We start from the raw sequence: 24,485 nt of genomic DNA, 5'->3' as shown, positions 1-24,485 counted from the left end.
AATAAATGAATGAATACATAAATAAATAGTTCCTCTTCCCCCCTCACTTTTCCAGGCTTTTTGTTTTAAATATCAGCCTCCTGATGCTATATTTGTATATGGTTTTGACAACCGAGCATAAGAAGTGTCCTGCAGAGCATGAAATATAGCTTTCCGATTGGACTAATGAAAGATAAATGTAAAATACCATAGTTCATTTCCAGAAAGGCCTCTGCATCCAAGTTCCCTCCAGAATGGGCAAGAGAGTATTGCATGAATTAAAAAACAACAACACACAACTGCATCTTGCCCTGGGTAGCATGCATACTGCAATTAGTGCTGAAATGGGTCTGCTTATCTCCTAACAGATGGTTGGCATGATCAGTTTTGATTATGCAGCTCACCTGTCTGGGAAAAGGTTCTGAATTCAAGTCTGACATCTCTACCGTAGCATGCCAACAAGGATATTCCTGGTTCAAAGCCTACTTCTGTCATGAACTCTCCAGGCTGCACTAGGCAAACTACTGTTATCTCAGCCACAGCAACTTCTGTCTGACTTGAGAGGAAGTCAGGATGTCAAACTAAGTTGGTTTCTCCCTGTTGCAGTAGTCCACACATATTATGATCTGTTTCAGTCTTGATTTTAGCACAGAAATGGCTTTGGCAATATGGTCACCATGATGGATGACCTATGCTGGGAGAAGAACAGGGAAAGGGCAAGCTTACTTGTGACTCTACCCATGATGGTATCCTTCCATGTAGGCTGCCCAGATTAGGTGATGGGTATACTACCTCGTTGTGCTTCCATTCCTTTCTAGAAGTCTGCTTCCAGAAGGTGGTGCTGGTGAACCGCGGTTTAGTATTATGCCTGACATACTACAGAGTTTCCATTCCTCACACTCCTATCTGCCTCTAAAGGGATAGGTATAGCAGAATAGTGAATAGAGTTGTTTCTAGATGTGGAAGATGAACGACTTGGTGCAGAAGTGTAATGTGGCTGATCAGTCCATGGCAGTCATCTTTTGATCAAGTCCATAGGTTTGGCAGACAGGTTATGACTAGTATCCTTTCATACTGGGATCCCGTCCCTCAGGTATTATGTCTGTTAAACACAATTCTCACTAAAGTAGCAGTTTTTGAAAAACATCTCAAGTCTCCGACATTCATCTGATCATAGTGATTAAATTAAGCAATAAAGAAATTGTTTAACAAATCATACACCGAACAACATTGAGCTGTTATTCATGTAACATGAGAAAAGAGTAATTGAATAAAGAAAGTCGGGATTTTATTTCTTATTCAGTAATTTAATTAAATAATTAGCCCGTTTAATTGGTGGCATGAACATGAGTGCTTTGTGAGCTGTTAATACAGAACATTCAATGTCTATGGATGAAACAAAATTATCTTCACCTTATTAAGTAGAGTACAAAGTTCAAAGACAAACTGTGCCAAATGAAGACATTTTAATTAGAAAAATTACTACCTATTCTTAAATTCAGGTAAATTATGGCAAAGGAGAAAAAAGAAAATCATTAAGATAGCAAGTGGGGCGGGGGCAAAGATACTGATTAATTAGCAATGGCATTTTCAACTAACGTTTTTATCTTCCTCTCCTTTATGCAGCAATAACAACAAAATCCTGTCACACAAAGACATAACAAAATCTCAATCTCAGACATTTACATTAGGGGTGGGGAACCTGCAGTCCTCCAGATTTTGTTGGACTCCCAACTTCCATCAGCCCCAGCCAACATGACCACTAGTCAGGAATGGTGGAAGTTTAGTCCAAGAACACCTGTATAGCCATAGCTCACTTGAGCCCCCCTCCCCAATTTACACAGCCAAGTCCACTGGAGTGGACAATTTCAATCCAGTCATGGTATGTGTGAATCTATGGAGGGCTTCTGAAAATTCCCTCAACTGAATTGGTGGCTGGATTCAACTAAGTACTTCTGCTAGTGGGAGCCAGTGCAAGGCCTCCTGCTAGTGCAATGGAGCCTTCTCCCCATTTCCCCTGCAAATGGCTCTGGGGTCTTGGAGAGATACCTAGAACTGCATGCTGGGAAAGGGGAGCTTGCTCCACTAGGCAAGCATAAATGCATGCACTGAGGGAATGTTGGTTTTAGCAGAAGCCTGAATTCCTCCCTTTGAGTTTTAAGTTACCTAGTTTTGTCTCTGAGGTATGAGAAAATATCTATCTTTTTTCATTTTTGAATTTTGTACAAAGCACAGTACATTCTTTTCATAACTTCAATGCCCTTCAGTTCATTTGCATCTTTCCCTACACTGTGCATCATCAAATGCTGCAAAAAAGAAAACGAAAAGTAATCCTGATGTGGCATATTTCCATCAAGATTTATTTTTGTAGACACATTGTTTCATCAATGCACACATGCGTAGGAACCAAAGATACCGATGCTCTGAAAGCTATGGCAAACTGTGCATGTGCTCCATATCCAGAGATAGTTTTAGAAATTCACCCAGTTACACTAGAATTCAGGAGGAGTGTAATTGTCATGAACTGGCAGGACAACAGGGAGGGGGAAGAGGATCCTGGCAAAGGATGTAGCCGAGACTGAAACATACCAGGGCAAACTGGGAATGGGGAAGGAGAGGTTGGTGTAGGAAGTACTCACAAGGTGATGGTGGATGACCAGGGGATGGGGGTCAGTGCCCAGTGTCTCCATGAACATTGCAGGCTCTGAAGCGAAGCATAGGAAGCAGTGGGTGGGGTGCTCTGGGAGGCTGAGGCAGGCAAGATCCTACAGCCCAGCTCCCTAGCTGGCCAGGTGGGGCTCGCTAGCTCTGGGAGGAGGGGTGTGATTCCTCAGCTGGAGTAGGCTTGGAACAGGCGAGAGTCTCGTGCTTCATCAAGCCCAGATGTTGCAATCAACATGCAAAGTACAAAAGGGCAGCAGAGGTGAGGTGCTGGGTCTGCTCAACTGCCCATGCTGATGGACCTCAGTTTGGATGCTCAAGGATCTCGGTGGAACTGTGCTTTGTTTGTACTTTGGACATGTTGATTGATGTTGGACTGGGTACTTGACATACTGACTTGCTCCCAGGTAGGCCAGGGGTTCAGGACAGAAACGCAGGGCAGAGTGAACCAAAGAAACAATAAAGGAATGGAATGGGGAAAATACTCTCAACGCAGTTCGTGATGTTGCTCTGTTGCTATTCCCCATTCTTACCTTTAGATATTATTATGATAGTGTTAGATGTTTTCCAAGTTAAGAACAGATTTTCATTTATTAACATTTCAGCAGAGGTGTGGTTTGTACGTTCGTAAATTCATGTTCATGAGTAAAGTGTTATGCAAAGGGTATGATTGCTGGTTTCACATCACATGTGGCCCCGGTAATTCATGATGAAGAAAAGGTGTGTGTGTGTGTGTGTGTGCGCGCGCGCGCACACACACACACACACACACACACACACACACACGTAAGAGACAGAAGAATGGGGCATCACAATTCTACCACCATATCTTAGCTTGTAGTGTGGATCAACCTGTCTCATGTGATTACCAAACTTCATAAATTGAGGAAAGGGAAAGTGTAGAATGGTTTTGGGGGAAGCAGCAACTATGCTGCTAAGGTAACATATGAACAGGCTCACAGAGAGCAAACCAACAAATGTGGAATATTCAAAGGGTGTTGTAGTATCACTTGAGAAAAGACCTAAAGGGCCCAATAAAGTTCAATGCATTGAGTCCCAGAGATGTCAGTGCTTCGAGACTCCATTAAAGATGGTATTTCTTACATAGATTCTGGCAGATATTAGGCAATGATTCCTGAATGGATTGACTTTGCGTATATGAAGTCTCTCACCCCTTTACTATTGAGTTCACTCAAGGGACTGAATCCGACCTGCTGTCTGAAGAAAATGGAGATTTTGGATTCAAACAGAGCCAAAAGAAAACGACACCTCTTCCAGGATGTTATTGACAAGACTATTGCTTTCCTGCCTTGTCAGCACTTCCTGGCCCTGTGTTAATATGGTAGTCATTAATATCCTGTTACAGAAAGGTAGACAAAGCCAAATGACAATCAATGCCCTGCATTTTCTGCTGCCAGAATCAAGCTAATAAACATTTTAAAGAACTGGCAAGAGGCAAACGCTATGTCAGTAGATTACTGAAAAGAACAATAAAATAAACAAGCTAAAAAAAGGTTTCTAAAAATGGCTTTCAAAGACGTTCGTTTAACCTTCCCATGGCCTTGATGCTATTGGCCATTTTTTAATTACTTATATGGAGTTTATCTGTTGATTCCTACACTGATACAGTTTAGTGACACTATTTTGATTCTTTCTTCTTATCTCAACATGGTGACCAAAGTCACTACAACCTTTTCCACATGCTGCCCCATTCCCCTTTGCTTGCAGTTAACCCTTACAGTCCAATCCACTAACTGGTTTTAAGGCAAAGCTACAGATAGGGGAGAAACTTAAACAAATTTGCACTACCTAATTTACACTTTCCATAGCAGTATGAGAGCCAAAACGTAGTTATCCTTCAAAATTTGCACTTCGCTGAATTTTACAGTGCAGCTCTCCAGCTTGGGAATATGTACAAAAATGCATACAGTGGTACCTCTGGTTAAGAACTGAATTCGTTCCGGAGGTCCGTTCTTAACCTGAAGCTGTTCTTAACCTGAGGTACCACTTTAGCTAATGGGGCCTCTCACCGCCACTACCGTGCGATTTCTGTTCTCATCCTGATGTAAAGTTCTTAACCCGAGGTACTACTTCCGGGTTAGCGTAGTCTGTAACCTGAAGCATTTGTAACCCAAGGTACCACTGTATACTGAATGCAGATTCACATATCCTTAGGCACAACCCAACCAAAGTTAAGCCCTTCTAACTCTCATTGTTTTCAGTGGGACAGCTTAGCATGTGGTTAAATCTCTCCTATTGAATTCAATCAAATCTAAAAGTGCTTAATATTGTTTGGGTTGTGCATGTAACTTTTTAAATTAGCCATGGCAAATGAGCCCATATGGATACAATTTAAACCCAAAAGAAAGTATTTCCCTGAATATTTTTCAAAATATAAATTGAGGTTTTTTTGGACCTTTTTTTTAGGTTCAACATATAGCTTCCTAGACTCTGTTCTTTGTACTACATATATTATGTTTCTAGAACTAGTATGTTTTTTAGGTATATAAAACTGCTTCTGTATGTCACAAAATCTCAACATTTTAAGTAACTTGCACAGTCATGCATATGCATTTTTGTGATTTGCTATGGGAAGAGAATCCCAGAGTGGCAAAACTGTGAAACGCAATCATCACATGATTGTCTACAGATGGTTTGCAATTTAATTTCACATCCATGGTATTTAGATGTAAAGTGACCACAAATAAACTGATAAATGGATCATAATAAGAACTCAAATTCTTATTTTCAACAACGAAGTCCTTATCCTTTAGTGAGGACTTCTGGTATCAGAAGACTTGGAGCTTTGTAAGTTTAACTGCAAAGCCACAATCTGGTGTGCTGCTTTTGAGCTGAGAAGCAATCTGTACTGAAGCAGTCCCTACTGTATAGCTAGAAAAACTCTAGCTATGCAGATTTTCCTTGAGTTCCCTCATGCCTCCGGGATGTGAGAAGGTCAGAATGGTTCTCCAACAATGAACGTATCTTAGATGTTGAGCACCAACACAATCTTGGCTCAACCTGCAATGATACTCTAATTGATGGAGCACTCCAGACTGACAAACCAGCCAACCATCTTTCTGAACTCTTGCTCTGAAAGCAATTCATAGCCTTCATGCTGGCATGCTTAAATGCCATCCCTTCAGCAGTCCTGTAGGGAAGATACACAAACACTCACTCCCACACATGCAGTTGCCCCAGAGACTCTACAGAGGTCAAGTAGGTGGCCCATGTCCTCCTGCACTGCTCCTTTTACATGACTTGCATAAAACCTTTATTGAACATTTCTTATTAGAGCTGCCAGGATGATTAGATGTATTTTATGTCCTTCAACTCCTCCTCAAACCATGTATCAATCAGTGTGGCCTACCTACAGCAAATAAATCCCACCAGGATCTGATCCCAGCCACTCTGTAATTTCCCTTCTTGGAGTTTATTTTCCCTTTGTGTGTGTCTTTTTTATCTACCTTATTTTATTTCATTCCAGATTTTGCTATTATACACAGTTGGATAATGTGTTTTATGTGTTTCCTATTTTGATTCTTTGGTACTAGTCATTGAACACAACAATAAAGATTTTATTTGACGTGAGAGTCATTCAGCTAGTGGCCTGAAATATGTGGGATGCAGATTCCCACTGGCATTGCTAGATAGATGGTAAAACATATTCTGTATTGCACAATATATTGAGTATACTTCATTAGGCACTATAGTACAGTGAATAAGAAAAATGCTTTGAATGCTTTGACTTCACATGCTCATCTGCATTGGATCTATGTCTGTAGTTACTGATATAGTAAGGGGCCTATCTGTAACTGAAATTTGTGAATGCTTCTAGCACTTTTTTGTGTTCAGAATTCTGTTAAGAAAGTCCTGCCAAAGATGTTTGTTTACTACACTATACAAATGTGAGAAAGTGTAAAGTATTCAGCAAGGCTCTCAGATGTATACATTTCTGAACATGAAAAGAAATCTGTCTGCATATAGGAAAAGGGATTTTTGGACCTCTCAGCAAGCTTAGGCTCTACACTGGAAATCAAGTTGGAAGCTTCCTCAAGTTTTAAAAGCACAAAATAAATAATACATGGGGCCAGTTCAGGTCTTTATCAGGCAATGACCCAATTCCCATGGAAAAGGAGGAGAGTGCACCTCTTCTCTTTTGCATCTAATGCAGGTCCATCTTTATCACACGCAGGGCTGTCTTTAGCATATGCGCCACCAGGGTGCAAAGATCCGCCCCCAAATTTAAAATTGTTGAGCTTATTTTGGGAGGGTGGAAGCCAAAGTTGTTGACCATTTTTAAACAATGACGGAGTGGAAGAAACTGCTTTTCTTTCCTGACTCGTCGGGAAAATTTGACGCTATGGAGTAGCAGAGCGACAGAGGAGGGGGGCAGGGAATTTCGCTCCATTGATTTTCACTGCCGCCAATCGAGAGAGACCAATATACAGTAGGTATACATTTGGTGCCCCCCCCCCAGAATTCAGCGCCCAGGTGCCCCGCACCCCTTACACCCCTGGGTAAAGACGGCCCTGATCACATGTGACATGAGCATTCCATATGGAGGCGTGCATGCATGGGGGCCCAGTCCAAAGGATTCTTCTCCCTCAAAACTTAAAAGTTTGTGGGGAAAGTATCTATCTTACTAAGTTTACTTTAGTATAGTCTTGTGGGTGGAGTGCGTGCATAACATGTTACATTGTGCGTGTTGTGGAAAGGGGCATGCACCAACCCTGGGAATTTGTCTTGCCAATTTCAGTGATTCCATGCATAAGGGTAGGTACTGTGTGGCTCCATCAACCAAACTAGTGCAGCCAATAGAAATAATGAGAGTTGTAGCCCAATACCATCTGTAGGGTGGCCATGAGAATACCAACCCTGCTATATACCAGTTGAAAAAGCTATGAGAAAGGTAATCATCTTCTACCTCAAAATCAAATGATACTTTGATGATGTCTAACCACCCAATATCAATATATATCACATTATACAGTTGAAGCCAAGGATTCACACAAATCCTTACAAAGTCAAATATATACATTGAAATGTTAGTATGGTTTAGCAATAGAACATAGCCTAGGGAAATCAAGTGCTCAAACAAGGCAGTTTCTATTTACTTGCGATTGAATTAAACTCTGCTGCTTTAGAAGGTAAAGGTAAAGGACACCTGACAGTTAAGTCCAGTCACGAACAACTCTGGGGTTGTGGCACTCATCTCGCTTTACTGGCTGAGGGAGACGGCATTTGCCTGCAGACAGATTTTCCAGGTCATGTGGCCAGCATGACTAAGCCACTTCTGGTGAAACCAGAGCAGTGCATGGAAACACCGTTTACCTTCCCGCTGGAACAGTACCTATTTATCTACTTGCACTTTGACGTGCTTTTGAACTGCTAGGTTGGCAGGAGCTGGGACTGAGCAACAGAATCTCACCCTGTCACGGGGATTAGAACCACCAACCCTCCAATTGGCAAGCCCAAGGCTCAGTGGTTTACACCACAGCGCCACCCGCGTCCCCTTTAGAGACACACAATTAACTCGGGGAATTGTGAGATCTGTGCAATGGATCTGGTTTTAATATATCTGCTCCATTATATCAAGGATGTGGCTATTCTCTGACCCTCCAGATATTGTTGGACTCCTACCTTTCACCAGCCCAAGGCAGCATAGACAATGGTTAAGGATGGTGGGAGTTGTAGCCCACCAACATCTGGGAGACAAAAGGTTAACAACACTTTATGGAACTGCAGTAAGGTAAAGCATTGATTTCAGTATGAATTAAAGTTGTAATATAAAAGCAGCAACTCCAACAAAAGGAAAAAATAGATAAACCTAATGGGTTAATGAAGAATTTGACAAAACAGTTATTTCAATACATTCTTTGTTTTTTATAAAAGAGTATAAATAATGAGTTGTATAATAATAATGAACATTCACTACATCAATACTTACATTAGCCAAATGAGCTAACTCTATCTCTAGAAAGGAATCGGATGTTTTGGGCTCAGGCCTTATGGTGACCACAATGATTTTGGAATTTACAACTGTATAATTTCTGAAAAAGAACAGTTAAAAAACACACATTTATTAAAACCTCAATATGATGCAATCAAGCAAAGAGAGAATATGACTAGATGAGAATTTAAATTAATATCCCTACATGCCATTTATTGTAAATACATTTCCCCCTGTTCTCAGACCTGGTGAAGAATTAAAGAAAGCCCTCGTGCTGATCCAAGAGCCATTCCTTAAGTATGATTCATTGATTAAAGAGACAGATTGACAACACAAACCTTCAGGCAGGTCTTTAAATGGCTGTAAATTCATTTATCTCAAGGTGAACTCAGTAGGCTTGTTTTACACAAAACAAAACATATTTCTTGCAAAGTTCTGGCCTGGCTGTTTTGCTGACTGCTAACTGAAAAAGTTAAGATGGATGACAGCAATGAGTTTCCCCAGAATCAATTTTTCTGATCTATAACCAGGGAGACTTAAAACCCATTTCATTCCATATATGAATGAACAACGAGATCGTTCGAAAGATACCCAAGGGTTTCAATTCTCAGATCACTTACGCTGGTGAGGCCCCATTGTTTTCCTCTGGGATTCTCATTTATGAGGCCAGGAGGAGTTGACCTCATGCCCACCAAAATCATGTGGAGAGTTTATATCAGTTTCTCGGTCCTCAGATTGGTGCCCCAGGTGACAATCATCAAACTACTTCCACCAAAACAGCCTCATTTGTTTTAAAGGTATTCTTGCGTAAAATGTATTTTGACGACAGCAGCCTTAATAAGCTGTCCTGTTTTAAAGAAGCATTGCCTCACGTTTTGGCCCTCTGTCATTTTCTTTCCAGTTGATTCTGAAGGGTGTTTTGAGGCGGTAGAAGCTACTCAGGGTCACCACTTCAGATATCAGTGGTGAATGGTGGGGGCAACAAGTATTGCCGTTGTGGGATGCAAGCTTACAACCCCCCCCCCCAAAAAAAAAAACCCATCACCAAAGAAAAATGTAATGTAATGGCTTCAATCCAGATCTGCTCTTCCACAAACAAAAGGGTTCAGATCCAGTGGGTGGGGGTGGTAAGAGGGGGAACTGGCAAAGAATGCTTCCTTTTCCTTCTGTCTGTAGGAGAATACATTTAATAGAATTCCACTTCAGGGGACTCTAACGCTAATTATTTCGATACAGATGGTACTGAAATTTTTCTTATCTGGATTTTGGTGTTCTAAACCACCCAACCATTATGTTAGCAATTTGCCATTGTTTCATTACTTATATCTGAATGTGGTGCAAAGAACTGTTTTACAGCTTTCGGCCCTCTCCCGTTTGTTTCCTCCCCTCCCCTTACACTGCCAGCGCATACCTGCAAATTGAGAAACACTGGGGGGTGGGGGAAGCATTTTTATGTGGCTGCATATATACAGTTGCACAATCCCTTTGTGGAGTGTTTGCCTAATGCACAGAAGCGCATAAATGGATGCCAGGATTGCTTGTTTCATTTATTTATTTATTTTGCAGAGTTTCATCAATGTAAAAGTGAGTAAATGTAAGAAGAGGGAGAGAATTTGCAAACAGAACTGCTCACGGTTCTATTCTAGAAGCAACGTTAGAAACTCTCTGAAGTACGCTTACTATGTTACCCATGTGAAGGCTCAATGAGGGGAAAAGGGATTTTTGGCTTATGCCTTTGGCCCTGAGCCCCAGATGACATGTGGCTTGCCCTGGTGTCTGTGCCTTACAATGGACATTTAAGACAGGGGGAGCCTACTCAGCTACACTCACCTACTCCTAACTAAAGTACCCTGTTTTCTGTGCTGGTTATTTCAAAAATTAGCACAGCATTTCCTACAAAACTTATTACAATGCAGTGCATATCATGATATACTGCACGTCTGAAAGCACTACATACATCAAGTATCAGTTCCTGCAGGATGATGGGGTGCAGTTATCCCCTTCATCTCCTGCTTATATTTTCATGCAAAGTCCAAAATTCCTTTATTCATGGCTGTATAAGTTTGTATAATAGCACTGAAACATTCATCTGTCCTATATTTTACTAAACCTTTAAAAGGAGACAGGAATGTGCAGCTCCTACTTAAACCATCAGTTGGACCGATGATGTTTCTTACTTTGGCAACATTCACAGATTAATTACCCCTACTCCCCCCAAAATATCCATCTGACAAATATTTAGCAAATCCCTTCACCAGATGGAAAACTTTCTGTTATGTCTGAGATGGATAAAAGATGCAGGAGAAATTGGGGTTTGAGATGCAAAGCTAAACAGAAGAGAGAGAAAACCCATTTTGAAGAAAGTGGTAAAATAATATTACAAAAATGAATATTAATAACAAACACAGCAACTCAGTCCAGAGACTCATTGTGGGGACAGGTGCTCTTTGGAGCTTCTTCCCCTTCAAGATCTTCTCCATTCATTTTAGTCAAAGAGGGACAGCATATGCCATGTTATCTTAATGGAATGAATGACATGCTGCAGTGTTTGGTTTATGCTTTTCTCTTTTAAAAGCCCTTATACTTCCAGTTGACATTTCTGCTACTGTGCAATGAAGCACTCCTACTGCATGTACTTAGTGCAGACAATCAACTGCTGAGAAACGCAAGACAAAATCTACTAAGCACAGGAATATATTTTAATATTCTCTCTCTGCACTGGGAATCACTGGGAATAAATATCATGGTTATCCGACTCTGAACGAGTTTCCTCTCTTTTCAACAACACTGTAAATTAGTGTTCTATACTCCCTTGAGAAAGTCAAACATCTGTAGTAAAGACATTTTTAATGGTAAAAGGCATATTGTCAATGCCATATGCAGAGGCAGTTGTGAAACAACCATTCGTATTATGAAGTGCTGCACCTAAATCTCTGTGTGCTGGAAGTGACTTGGAAAGTGACTCAAAAGCATGCAATAAATAGCAGAGTGCAAAAGCAGATTGGATTACAATACATACATATTCCCCCTTATATATATCACACTGGGCATAAAATGGTTCGATTAGCTTTTCAAGCATTCCATCAGTTTTGTTCCATTTCCATCAATGGAGATGCTTATGTGCCATGTCAAACCTCATGACTGAGTACAGTTATCTAACTGAGCCCACTTTGAATCTCACATTATTATGAATCTGGCCCCTTCATCATTGTATTTAATGTATGAAACTCGGCCGTGCTGAGTCTCAGACTGTTTTTAAATAAAGACCGGCGTTTCAGTTATTCTGGAAGAGTTTATGTTTAATGAGCCTCCACTTATTGTTTATGAGTTTGTGAAACGCCTGAAGACACTTCTGGCATGAAACTTATGTTAAACAGGAAGAAAGCTTATACTGATTGCGAAAACAGAACCTGGGAGATCAGTGATGCAGTGATAGGTACAAATTGTGCCATACTTCAGTATTACCAAAATTCCTCTAAATTTGTCTTGAGAAATGCACAGAGGTGTGAGGAAGGGCCTCCCAACTCTCCAGACAGAAAAGTGTTTGATAATATCTAGCTCCTCAGTTCTGCATGTACGGAAACTATCAATTAAAGTCAGGGAAGTCTTTTTTCCACAGGAAAGGAGATGGAGGGCAGAGGTTATGTCTCAGTGAGGGCTAAATAAAGGCAGCATATCACATTGATTTCAAGCTTCAAATCCAGGACAGCCTCTAATCGAATTTCTAAATAGAATTGTGCTTCTGAAAGCAGCCATGATGGTGAAGGACTTATCTATATTCAAAACATGTGTATGCTGCCTTATTTTAGAATTACGGGCAGTTTACAAAAATGAACAAAACACTAAACAATAGCAGTACAAAGTTCAAAAAGAAAGATCAGATGAAAGTGCAATTAAAAGTTGCAGAGTTTATTCCTTTTTTTTTCAGCATTGGGGGAAGTCCAAACCACCTATGGCTCCTTTTTCCATTTATGGGCCAAGTAGGTAATTTTGCTCAATACCCAAGGCCTGCCTTCCTCCTCCTCACCTGCTGCTGCTGCTGCTGCTGCTGCTGCCTTCTCCTGCCTTGCCGCAGAAGCCCCCTCGTCTCCATCTCAGCTCGCTCTACTTCTTTTAGATCAGAGGTGGGGAACCTCCAGCCAGGGAGCCAATTGTGAGTTCCCTGGGAGTCCAAGGTGGCCCACGATACCATTTTTCCTAAACCATGTCCATCTGTCAACCAGCCGATTGTGCACCACTTGTGCAGCATTCAAGGGACTTTTCCCCAAGGTTGTTGGTGTTTCCAAAAGGTATCTTCTCCCCCTTTTTGATCAGAATGTGAGGAAGATCTGTCCTTCAAAGGACAGCTTTCCCCTCCTCCCCTCCCAATTGGGACTTCAAAGCATAGTATCAGTTGATTGACAAATGGGAAGCCCCACCTACCTGTCAAATTTGGCCCACCAACAGGTGAGGAGATAAGGATCTGACCCACTGGTCAGAAAAGATTCCCCATCTCTGCTTTAGATGGTCCAGTGTCTTCTGCATCTCCATGTTTCTTTTACCCCTTCCTTAGAATTTCTCTAACTCTCAAACTAGGGCTGATCCCAGAGAGGAGTTGAGAAGCAGGCAGGACAGAGTTCAGCTGGTGAGATGGGAGGGCAGGAAAATAATCTGATCTAGGCCCCAGGCCAAGTTGTCCATCCCTACTCTACTGAGGGGGAAAGTCTTGTACTGCATAAAAACCCATGGCAATTGCCGTCAGTTTTCAACTCAATACATCCCAGATGCATATTTTTGAAGTAATATAAATCATGCTGTCTCCTAGTCACAACACATACCTTAAGGTGGGTAAAATCAGTTCTAAATTTTTGTATAGTACTGCTCCAAGAACAAATACGGTGGATTCATCTAGATCTAAAATGAAAGTGGGGAAGAGAGGGAAAACAATGTGTACGTTAAATTTCTTGCCTTTCCAACATAGTCAGCATATGGGTACGTGAAAGGGTATTTATCATTGTGGAAGAAGTTCTATCTTTAAAGAAATCATCATCGCAATGTGAAATATATTTCCAAGTATGCTGTCATAAAAATGTAATATGATATATTAGGGTGCGGGGAGGGAAAGGTCTCTACAATTGGAACATCTCACAAGATTTAAAGCACTCAGAAGGCTGGCTGTTTTGTGAGATTCATCATTGGCCACTAAACCGTACCAGCATTTCATGATATATTCTGCCCTGATTATGAAAGATCCATAGGAGTTATTTTTAGCGGACTTCCCCCACCCCCTTTAACACTGAAGAGGACAGATTTCCACAGCAGCAATTCGGCTATTGTATTCTAATTCTGAAATATCAAGCCAATGCATATTGCCTTAGGAAAGTCACTGTAGGAGCCAGTCTCTACACTAACGCCCACTCCTGAATGGAAGGCGTTTCACACATTATGCAACAAGAAACCTGGTTTTGGCACAAAGGGTGTACTCAACAGGAAGCCACAGTGAATCCCAGTTGCCTGTCAAGTATACCTGCATGATGCCAATATTTATTTGTATTCATACTACACATTTTTAGATGCATGCACTATACTCCTAGCAATGTAAGGTAAGTCTGTGTGTGGAAAAGGGGTAACCATGGGTCTCATAAGAGCCCTCTCCTCACCTCCTGTCCTCCCAGCTGTCCCTCATTTATGTAATGTATGTACAGTGCACCTTGGTTCTCGAATGGCTTGGCTCCCGAACAAACTGGCTCCCAAATGCTGCAAACCCAGAAGTAAGTGTTCTGGTTTGCAAACGTTTTTCGGAAGCTGAACATCCAACATGGTTTCCGTTTGAGTGCAGGAAGCTCCTGCAGCCAATTGGAAGTTGCGCCTTGGTTTTCAAACACTTTCAGGAGTCAAACAGACTTCTGAAATGGATTAACTTTGAGAACCAGGGTCCCACTGTATGCAGAAGAGAATAATGATCTCTGTGTACTTTAAAATGGGATGTTATTACAAAGCTTCTGTAAAGTGATAGGCCCAACCTCTGTCTACTCCTAAGAAAATATAAGGACAAGCGCTCTTTTAGTTTTTACCTGTTGACATAGGGGTGAAGATGTTTTTTGGAATGACAACCCTATCTTCTGAGTTCCGTGCCCAGTCGACCATTCCTTTCCTTCCTTTCATGGGGAAATTGATGTCTGTGAGGACAGATGCCGCAGGAAGCTTCTGAATGCTGGCCACTATTAAGAAAAAGAATAAAAGAAGGGGGAGGGGAATCAAAAGAACACTTGCTTTAACCGTTACGGCAGTAGCACTGAGAAAAGATCACACTAGTAAATTTTGACTATGAGGAAAAAGGGGTTAATAAAAAGTTTTAGAGGGTTATATTTCAAATAATAATTAAAAATAATGTGTGCGGTGTACATGTTTACTCTGAAGTGAGCACCATCAAATGCAATGGGACGGACTCACAGGTAAGTGTGCATAGCATTGCAGCCTTATAAGGATATGAACCATGAAGAAGACAAGCTTATACATGACTAATAGTCTGTGGATGGATGTTGTGGCCTTGATTCTCTCGCTTGTCAGCCAGGTTCAATATCTTAGCAGGGATTATTCTCTCTGTTGGCTCCTGCCCTGAAACTCACATGGAAGGACATAGCGGAGCTCTGTCTTCAGAGCATATTCTGAACTGATTAAAAATGACAGAACTAGGGAGAGGATGTTGCGAATTGCTTGGGGAGATATAACTTCTGGAACCAGGCTAATGAAGCAATAACAATGCCGATATCCCTTGCACAGGCCTAATAAGATTTGAAAACAAGCCCCATTAAGTAGATTGACATATTAGCAGTCTGTAGTCTTTTTCTGCACAAAGCAAAAAAAACCAGCAACCAGCATCTCACAAGCCATTTCCCATTACTCCTCACTGTGAAATGTAATTATTACTGTTTTATTACTCTCTTGCACAGCACATTTGGTGAGCGAAGTTCCATGGAAACTTTTTTTAAAAATTACCTTCACAATGACCCTTTGAGGCAGGTAACTGATATGTCCAATTTACAAATGGGAAGTGAGAAACTGACGGATTGTTAATTGCCCAAAATTATTATTTATTCTTATTTATACAGCACCAGCATGGAGTTATGCAGAGTACATTCATGGCACAGTGGGAGATAACTTCGAGGTTTCCCCTCCCCAACTCCACTGGCTCACTGATAATAGTTGTAGGATTTATCATTATCATTATTATTTTGCTGAATAGAGAGGCCCGCTAGGTGCCTACTTTGATCTCTTTTCAGTGCCAGGCACATCATGTTTGGTTTGTCACGCTTTGTAAAACTGATATTAATGTCGTTTCATTATCTAGTATTTTAAACCTGCTTTTGGCAGTGCAGTGGTACCTCGGGTTAAGAACTTAATTTGTTCTGGAGGTCTGTTCTTAACCTGAAACTGTTGTTAACCTGAAGCACCACTTTAGCTAATGGGGCCTCCCGCTGCTGCCATGCCGCCAGAGCACGATTTCTGTTCTCATCCTGAGGCAAAGTTCTTAACCCGAGGTACTATTTCTGGGTTAGCAGAGTCTGTAACCTGAAGCGTCTGTAACCTGAGGTACCACTGTACTATATAGTTTTTGCAACTGCTTAATGCTGTTGTCATATTTGGTGGCGACGGTGGCGGCTTTTGTTGTTTTTCTCTTACTAGCTTTACATCAGGCAGAGGGGCTGGGTGATTCGGCTTCGGTGGAGCAGGGTTCAATCAGCCAAGATCAACAAAGTGTTTTGTCTGTACTTCCTTCTTCCGCCCCAGCAAGGCTGTGGGCGCGATGGAAGCCCCACTACTCCACAAAGCACTCCAAGGCAGGGGGATAAGAGTTAAAAAAACTTTTAAAACTAAAATAAACTTTTACAATAACAATTTTACTTATTTTTAATTACAGTGCAATTTTATGCCTGCTTATATGCTGGTATAAATCCCAAACGGCCTCTACAGCGGATGGAAGTTGCTTAAAGTTAATCAAAAGATGAACTTTAAATTAATTTTAAACCTAATTTCCAACCAGCATATCAAGGCAACAGCAGTGCAGGTGCTTTCCTGGGCAACAGCATCCAGAATGCTTTGCTCTGAGTCCCAGAGTGATGCAGACAGGAGAAGTGGCAGAGCTACCACCCAGCTCAGCCCCACTAATATTGATTTCCTTTACCTCTGCCTCCTCTGTGAAACTCTGACTGCTATTCCAAGCCAGTTGCACTGCCCAAAAGCTAGTAAGAGCACCACTGTGTCACCAGTTTTCTTTCTATTGGCCAATAGCAGGAATTGGAAGCAGAACTGCACCTCAGCAAAACAAAACAAAACAAAACCCGAAAAAATGAAGCAAAAAACCCCAAGGCCTCTCTGACAGCTCAGTCATATAATAATAATTTAATAATTTATTAATTATGCCCCGCCCTTCTGGCTGGGTTTCCCAGCCAGTCACTTGCAACCATCCTTGGCTTCAATGATTCAAGCCTCCTACAAGCATTTTTCCCATATATTCCTTGCAAACTCAAATGCCTCTTCATGTGGAAGGGCTAAGACCCCTTCACATCCCCCCACCCCCACCCCCCATCAAAAGCAGTGAAAAACAGGATTCTCAACTCACATGGCATTCAAATTATCTGTTCATCCGTACAACCCTTAACCTCTCTCGACACACACAAAGAGAACTGACACCAGCACCCACAGTCCTAAGAACCTTCACTTGCCCAACCCAGAAATCGTCTTACTCCATCTGTATCCAATCTCTCAGTAGAGACAGCTTTCTTTATTACAAAATTAATTCTGTTTGGTGAGCAAGCAGCTGTGCAGTTGCATCAGTTGAGCTCTTGATATGGTTTGCTAAGAGAGCGAAGGTGTGCATTTAACATGTATCATCATTAGATATAAGTGAAAGTAGAAGGCACCCTTTAATCCTCCCCCCCCCAAAAAAAAACACCTAGCCAGGCTGAAAAGGCATAATTCAACAGGGCAGATGGAAGGGTGGGGAAAGAGCGTGTTGCCACACAGAGATAGGAGGGTGGTCAAGGTCTATGAAGGCACCCGTAAAAGTGTTTTAGCTGCATTATTTCATTTTCAAGGTGCTTTCCCCTCATATCTCTGCAGCCAGGTGACCCAAACCAGGTTCCCAAGACTGAATACAACAACAACAAACTAGTTAGTGTAAAGTGTAAGGTGATATTTATGAAACAACTTCAATACATTCAATACAACGTCAACACATTCTTTATATTCCGGGTTTGCTGATCCCCAACAAGCTGTGGTTAGTAAACCTGGTCAGGTATGGATGTACAAATGAAACAGAGTTGAGGTAAACAAATTCCATCGGAACCTGGAAATTGTATTGAATGGGGAACTTTATGTAGTAACTATATTTACTAACTAAATATAGTTTAGTTACTATATTTAGTTACTAGTAACTAAATATTTAGTTACTAGTAACTAAAGTCCTGAACACAACTTACCAGTGAGTAAGTTCTATTGAACACTGGGGTCTTTCTTCTGAGAAAACATGCATAGGATTGTGCTGTTAAATTTGCAAAACCCAGCATGCTATTACAGTAAAATCAAACACGTAAACACATACCGGCACGCCATAGTTCCAAATGCAAATATGGAATATTAGTTTTTAATGAGAGTGCTCATCCACTTATCTGTTATCATTGTGACAAGAGTGGAAAATAGCACAATTAATAGCAGGCCCGAGCTGAAAAGGGTAAGCTGAAATTTTGTTTACTCACCCCCTCCATTTTTTAAAAAATAATAATGCCTTTGTTATATAGAAATCACTGTTATTGTGGCTTTAACAATCTGAGCATGATACCATGGCAACATTGCCTATTTCAAGTAAGATTCAGGCTACTTCTAAGCCTCCGACAGTCCTATGTACCATTATTCACATTCATACAGATGATAAACAATCTGCTCAGAGCCCCATTTCTAATGCGAGCCAGAGCGATAATTGTTTTTTTGCACACCGCTTTTTCTAATCATTTTACAAGAAGGCTAATAGAGTTCATGCCATTTGTACACAGGCAATGATGTGCATAACCCATTTACTACAAGTGCCCCAGAGAGGGGCAAAAGGGAGAGAACAGGGACACCTTTAAAAGCAGTCACAACAGAAAAATTACGGTACGGAACCTCTCATAAGCCGATTTCATTTTAAAGGAAATTGTAATTCAAATAGAGGCAAGGATTCAAATTAAGGTATCAGTTCTACAGATCTTGTTCTACACCGCTTGACAACTGGCTCTCAGTCTCAAATTGACCCGGTTATGTATTATAGCATCACTTTAGAAAGGCTACATTTAAGGCTCTTTCAAGCTTTTATTGTGTGAGAGTACTGTGGAAAGTCAAATTCCAATAGGTAGCACTTTATCACATCAATCCCAGCCTCTTCTGCATTTCAGAAAACACTTGCATGTTTCGGGGGGGGGGCATTCAGTACAGCCAGGCTCCCACTGACTGAATGGTACCCAGACATCAGTGTTCAGGGCTCAGACTTTACCTTTCAAAGGACTGGCATCATGTAAGCAGACTGATCCATCAGAGCCAGTTGGATTCAGGGTTCTACTCTATTACCTGATCAGGGCAGTGGAGGCACATAGCTTTTAAGACCAAACAGTAGCACCAGCAGAAAACCAGAGATAATTTACTCCATAAGAACTGGGGAGCAGTGGTTGGAAGCAGCTTATGGCATGTATTAAAGGGATGAACTAGACATTTATTGATTTTATACCATATTTCTGCATTGGCAAAACAGTGTATGTTTAAAGGGGGAAACTGGACAAGATTCATATTTCACACGGGGTAAGATCAGCACAAGTTTTCCCTAGCTCCTAAATAAAGATTTAACTAGTCTTCATTATTTATGCTAGATCAGAAGTAATGGGTTTGTTCTGCATATACAAAACAGACAAATCACTTTGCATTAAGGGTTCACAATAAGCAGTTATGCAAGAATGCCTATATAAATGAGAGACATAAAATAGCTAAATATGGTATATTTAATTAAAATGTTAGTTATTTCAGATCTGCTGCATGTTCTTGTCTCAAAGTAGGGGATTTAGACTATCCGTTAGTGTGTAGGCTAAAACAAAAATTGGGTGTGATTATATTATCCAGATTTGGTATCTTGTTACCTAACTCCACAAGGAACAACAGAAAATGTTGGGGAAGATTATCATACCTGGAATATAGTTCAATTCAACCGAACAAATAAATAAGTAAATAAGTGTCCTATGAATCATACCTTCAGGGAACAACAGTCTGAAATGTTTCTTTTTATCTATTAAATTAAAAATAATAAAGTGTCTTGCAGCACTTTAAAGACTAATTTATTATGGAATAACATTTTGTGGATGAGGTGTATTCCTCAGTTGGCAAGTATGTGTGTTTGCATTACACATGCATGCACACACGGTGGGTGGATTGTAAATAAATGTCTCAAGATGCAAAAAACCACAGCTTTAATTGAAGTTAAAGTTTAAAATGTATGCAGTACCGGCCAACTGAAAACAATACTTCATGCCCCTGATAAAGTAGGCTCTAACCCATAAAAGCTTTTGTCATAATAAATCAGGGCTGGTCCAAGACATTTGTTGCAAACGCTTCTTTGCAGGAAAGGGAGACACAATATTTGAGTTCAGATGCTCCCTTTGTTTGAAATACCTCTCTCTTCTCCCCTCCCACATTCCCTGAGCAACTGAGCTCTGCAATACATTTTCAAGGACTGGAGGAAAAGAGTACAGAGGGCAAAATTAAATCTGCCACATAACTCCTAAGACAGAGTTGCATTTGTGAAACACAAATTTATTTTTAATTATATCATGTTGCCTACTGGTGAGAGAGTGATGGGGCTGTGTCCTCTGAAGGCCAATTCACACAAACACTGAGCTAATGATGGCCTCTTTAAAATGAACTTTTAATTGCATAGGGACAACTTTTCTTCAAATTCTGTGTGCTGTGGAATGCACTAAGGCTGCATCCTAAGTGCACATACTAGTATGTAAACCACGAAGGACTTCAAAATACTTCTGGGTTAATATGCTTAGGATCATATTGTGCTTCACACATGCCATAGACATGACTTAAAACAATGCCTGGTTAAAATAGGATCTCTCTCTTTCTCTGTATGTACACAGCATGACATAGTAGAACATGTAAAGCACAAGACAATGTGTGTCTACTCAGAAGTAAGTTCTGTTGACTTCAATAAACCCTACTCCCAGGTAAGAGTGCACAGAATTGCATTTTTAGTCTTTTAAGGTGCCATAAGACTCTTCGTTGTTTTTACACAGATACCACCCTCTAGAAGTTTTGATTTCTGAGAGTATTTTTAATTTAGTCTGGATCCAACCTGTAGTAAAAGAGTAAAAAGCTGTAGTACCGGATTAAATAAATAAATAAATAAATAAATAAATAAATAAATAAATGCAGTTTAATCCCGTTCTTCAAAATGTCCCTGGTTTGTCTCTCTCTCTCACCCACTCTATTGCTCATGTTGATGAGGCCTGTAGATCTGTAGGTCTGCCACCCTCCAGAGAATCACCATTATTGCATATTATTATTATTATTATTATTATTATTATTATTATTATTATTCCTCTAAAAGTGTATTTCTTGAGTCATATTTTGCATGTACAATAGACAGCCATTTCAGAGACATAAAAAGATAAATCAGTGTATTTAAATTCTGCATCCCTCCATAGTATATGCTCACTTCTTTTATGGAATACAAACGATCAGTTCGTCCCAGTCACCCAGATGTCCAGAGAGCAAGATTCTTTGTGGCAGATAATCAAAGCACCAGATGGATAGACTAATGTGTAATATTCATAGGAAGGAGATGCCTTGTATTCATTAAATTATGCCCCGTCATGGCTATCCTATTGGGACCTCAAATAATAACGCAGCACTAAACATTAAATTAAAACTAGGACAAAGTCTCACCAAAGCCAAGAACAGAGTATCATTACCATGATTTGTGATGTTCAGAGCTGTGCGCCAATTATGTATCCAGAATGGTTCATGTATCCAGAGGGAGGTCTCGGCAGACTTATTTATTAAATTAATATCCCATCCTTCCTTCCAAAGGACCCTCAACTCTGGGGCATCCAAAGAGTTGTTGAAGTGTTAAAATAAAAATAAAAATGTCCAACCTCCCAACCTTAAAATTTTTTTTTGGGGGGGGGGCAGACCCTAAGGAGAACCCAAAACAGCACAATGAGGACTAGGCACAATCAGCATCCAAAGATGTTGGAAAAAGAAAACCCACGTGCTTGTTTGTGGTAGAGTCACAGAAACCCCTGAGGTGACACCACTGATCAACTACCACATTGGCAAGAGATACTAGTTGAGAAAAATAAGGAGTGCAGAGGGCTAAGAAGGAGAGTGGGAAGTCTAAAGTTCTTTCTCTGCATCTCTTTTACTCTTGTTAATTGCTCAGTTTCTTTTCTTTTTCTTTTTCTTTTTTTGCCCTCCTCAGAGAGAAATGGAACAAAGTAACAAGTTGTTTGGCTATGCAAAGAGAGGGTGGAGTTATGGCCACCCTACATTGCAATCCACTGATAATACTGCAGAACAAATATGGGGCTGAGGTTGGTTTGGATTCCCAGTTTGAAAAAATCCCATTCCTTGCAGGTTGTTGCAAAGGTCACTTGCCCACTCAGACTTTCCCCTGGGCCAAAATCAAGTGCACAGTTGCATGCAGGAGACACTGACTTTCATGCAGACTGGTTGCACTTTCAAAATCTTCAAAAATGAGGCAAGATGATATGCTTTGAAATCCCCCCCCCCCGCACTCTGCAGTAGGCTTTTCAGAATTTATTCTTGCAGATTTGGCCAAGAGGAAGCTGGATCATTTCGCAAGTCAATATTTAACAAATTGATGCTTTTAGCTTTATATACAGAGTGCATTTATCTGTCTATCCTTCTGATTCACAGTCAATTCATTTGCCAGCTAAACGATGCTCAAATACCTAAGTGTGAAACAAAATGCCATAGTTTCATATAACTTTTCCCCAGCTTGCCTCATGAGAAGACTGGTGTTTAAGTGGAGGGGTTTTAAGTGCTTTAAGTAGGCAGATATGCTGTTTATCTGAGGGTAGACCTGGAATCCAGATGTGTTTCCACTCACTACTCTAATCCTCAATTATTTACCTGGCTCCCTTCAGCCGCTCCAGCCTTAATTGCACAGCTGCTACAATCAGCTTCACAGCCGCCACCACATTTCTGTTTAAAAACCCAAAGTAACCAACACTGGACTACACTTCAGGGTTGCAGTATACTAACTACACTACCAGGTTCCAGAAGATGGTCACAACGTCACAAATTTGCTGAAGCTGAGCAGGTCTGCGTCTGGTCAGTGCCTGGATAGGTGAAACGCATGCTGCTTTGAGATCCATGATGAAAGAAAGGCAGGATATGAAGGCATGAAAATAAATAAGACCTCCCATATACAGAAAAAAATAATGCATCATTCATGCTGTCTCAGTCATGGTTCCATTCCCTGCAAAATGAGTATACTAATGTTGGTCTCTATCTTCAGCTTCATTAGCATTTACAGAATTTTTTTTTAAAATGCTACATCAGAATCCCAGATTACTGAATTGTTTTCTATGGGACAAAATTACTTCTCCACCAGCAAATCCTTGTAAACCTCTGGATGGTGTGACAGCAAGACTGCTAGAGTTTCAGCACCTCAGACAGCTCCAAGTGCCCAAGGCTGCTCTTACTAAAAACAATTAAACAAGGGGGTAAAGTTAGGAACGGCTGTGTGTAAGACAGAATAATAGAATTGTAGAGTTGGAAGGGACCCCGAAAGTCATTAATTCAACACCCTGCAATGCAGGATCTCAATTAAAGCATCCATGACGGATGACCATCCAACCTAGGAAATAGTCCACCACCTTTCAAGGGAGACTGTTCCCCTATCGAACAGCTCTTATTGTCAAAACGTTCTTCCTGATGTTCACTTGGAATCTCCTTTCTTGTAACTTGAATTTCCCTCTGCTGTAGACACTTACCTTTCAGTAAGTCCCACTGAAGGCAGTGCAGCTTACTTCTGAGCAGATAGACTGTAAGCTTTCCTTGATTATAGAATCATGTAGAGTCGGAAGGGACCACGAGCGTTATCTAGTCCAACCCTCTGCAATGCAGGAATATTTTGCCCAACGTGCGGTTTGTACTCACAACCCTGAGATTAAGAGTCTCATACTCTACCGACGTAGCTATAGGAATGAACTTCAAACACTAACTTGGGTCTGCTGTCTCTAAATTACCAAGAGAACACAAGAGGGCAGGAAAAACTAAAAAATGGAGTTTGTAGAGTCCTGGGAAGAGACTTTCTGGAAGCTGCACTACACTATTGCCTTATCTTTGGGATATGCAATTCTGCCACCTATTCATTTATTTAACCCTGGGCAGTTAAGAAGAACTTTGTATTATTCTTTACCTCCTGGGGTATGATGTGCTCTCTCTCCCACCACCCACACCATTCACATTGTATTGTTGTGGTGTGTGTATGTTTTTTTTAAAGAATAGTCAAAAGTAAGATAAACATTTTGTAATATGGGTGTGAATGTTTCTTGGCATGAGTGTTCCTTGTTTCCTGTCTATTTATTTATTAAATTTATACCCCAACCCTTCCTTCCAAAGTAGCCCAGGATGGCATATGGAATGGATAAACATGCAAGTTGTGATTCATTAATTGTTACTAGTGCTAAGCTAAATGCAGCAGATGTTAAAAACAGTTTTCTGCCCTTGAACCATTCTCCTCGTTGTTGCTTTTTGCGGGGAGGGAGGGAGGCTTAAAAGGTGTTAAAATATTACAGGAAATGAGGTTTTACAGATTTTTATTTTTAATGCCAGCATTTATGTACCTTTTAAAGAG

At 40.7% G+C, this 24,485-nt stretch overlaps 1 protein-coding gene across 5 annotated transcripts in view; it reads right to left on the bottom strand.

Moving 5' to 3' along the window:
- Positions 1 to 24,485, bottom strand: part of ADGRB3 (adhesion G protein-coupled receptor B3) — a 443,824-nt gene that overhangs the window by 198,391 nt on the left and 220,948 nt on the right. For all 5 annotated transcript variants that reach the window (XM_083497330.1, XM_083497327.1, XM_083497326.1 and 2 more), the window contains 3 exons: positions 14,647 to 14,793; positions 13,411 to 13,486; positions 8,591 to 8,693 (listed from right to left, as the gene is read on the bottom strand). In XM_083497330.1, coding sequence (XP_083353456.1) covers positions 8,591 to 8,693; positions 13,411 to 13,486; positions 14,647 to 14,793 — 326 coding nt within the window. The remainder of the gene's footprint in view (positions 1 to 8,590; positions 8,694 to 13,410; positions 13,487 to 14,646; positions 14,794 to 24,485) is intronic.

The sequence above is a fragment of the Podarcis liolepis genome (assembly GCF_965112155.1).
Source record: "Podarcis liolepis genome assembly, chromosome: 3".
NCBI lineage: Eukaryota > Metazoa > Chordata > Lepidosauria > Squamata > Lacertidae > Podarcis > Podarcis liolepis.
This window is presented reverse-complemented; position numbering and strand designations above follow the sequence as displayed.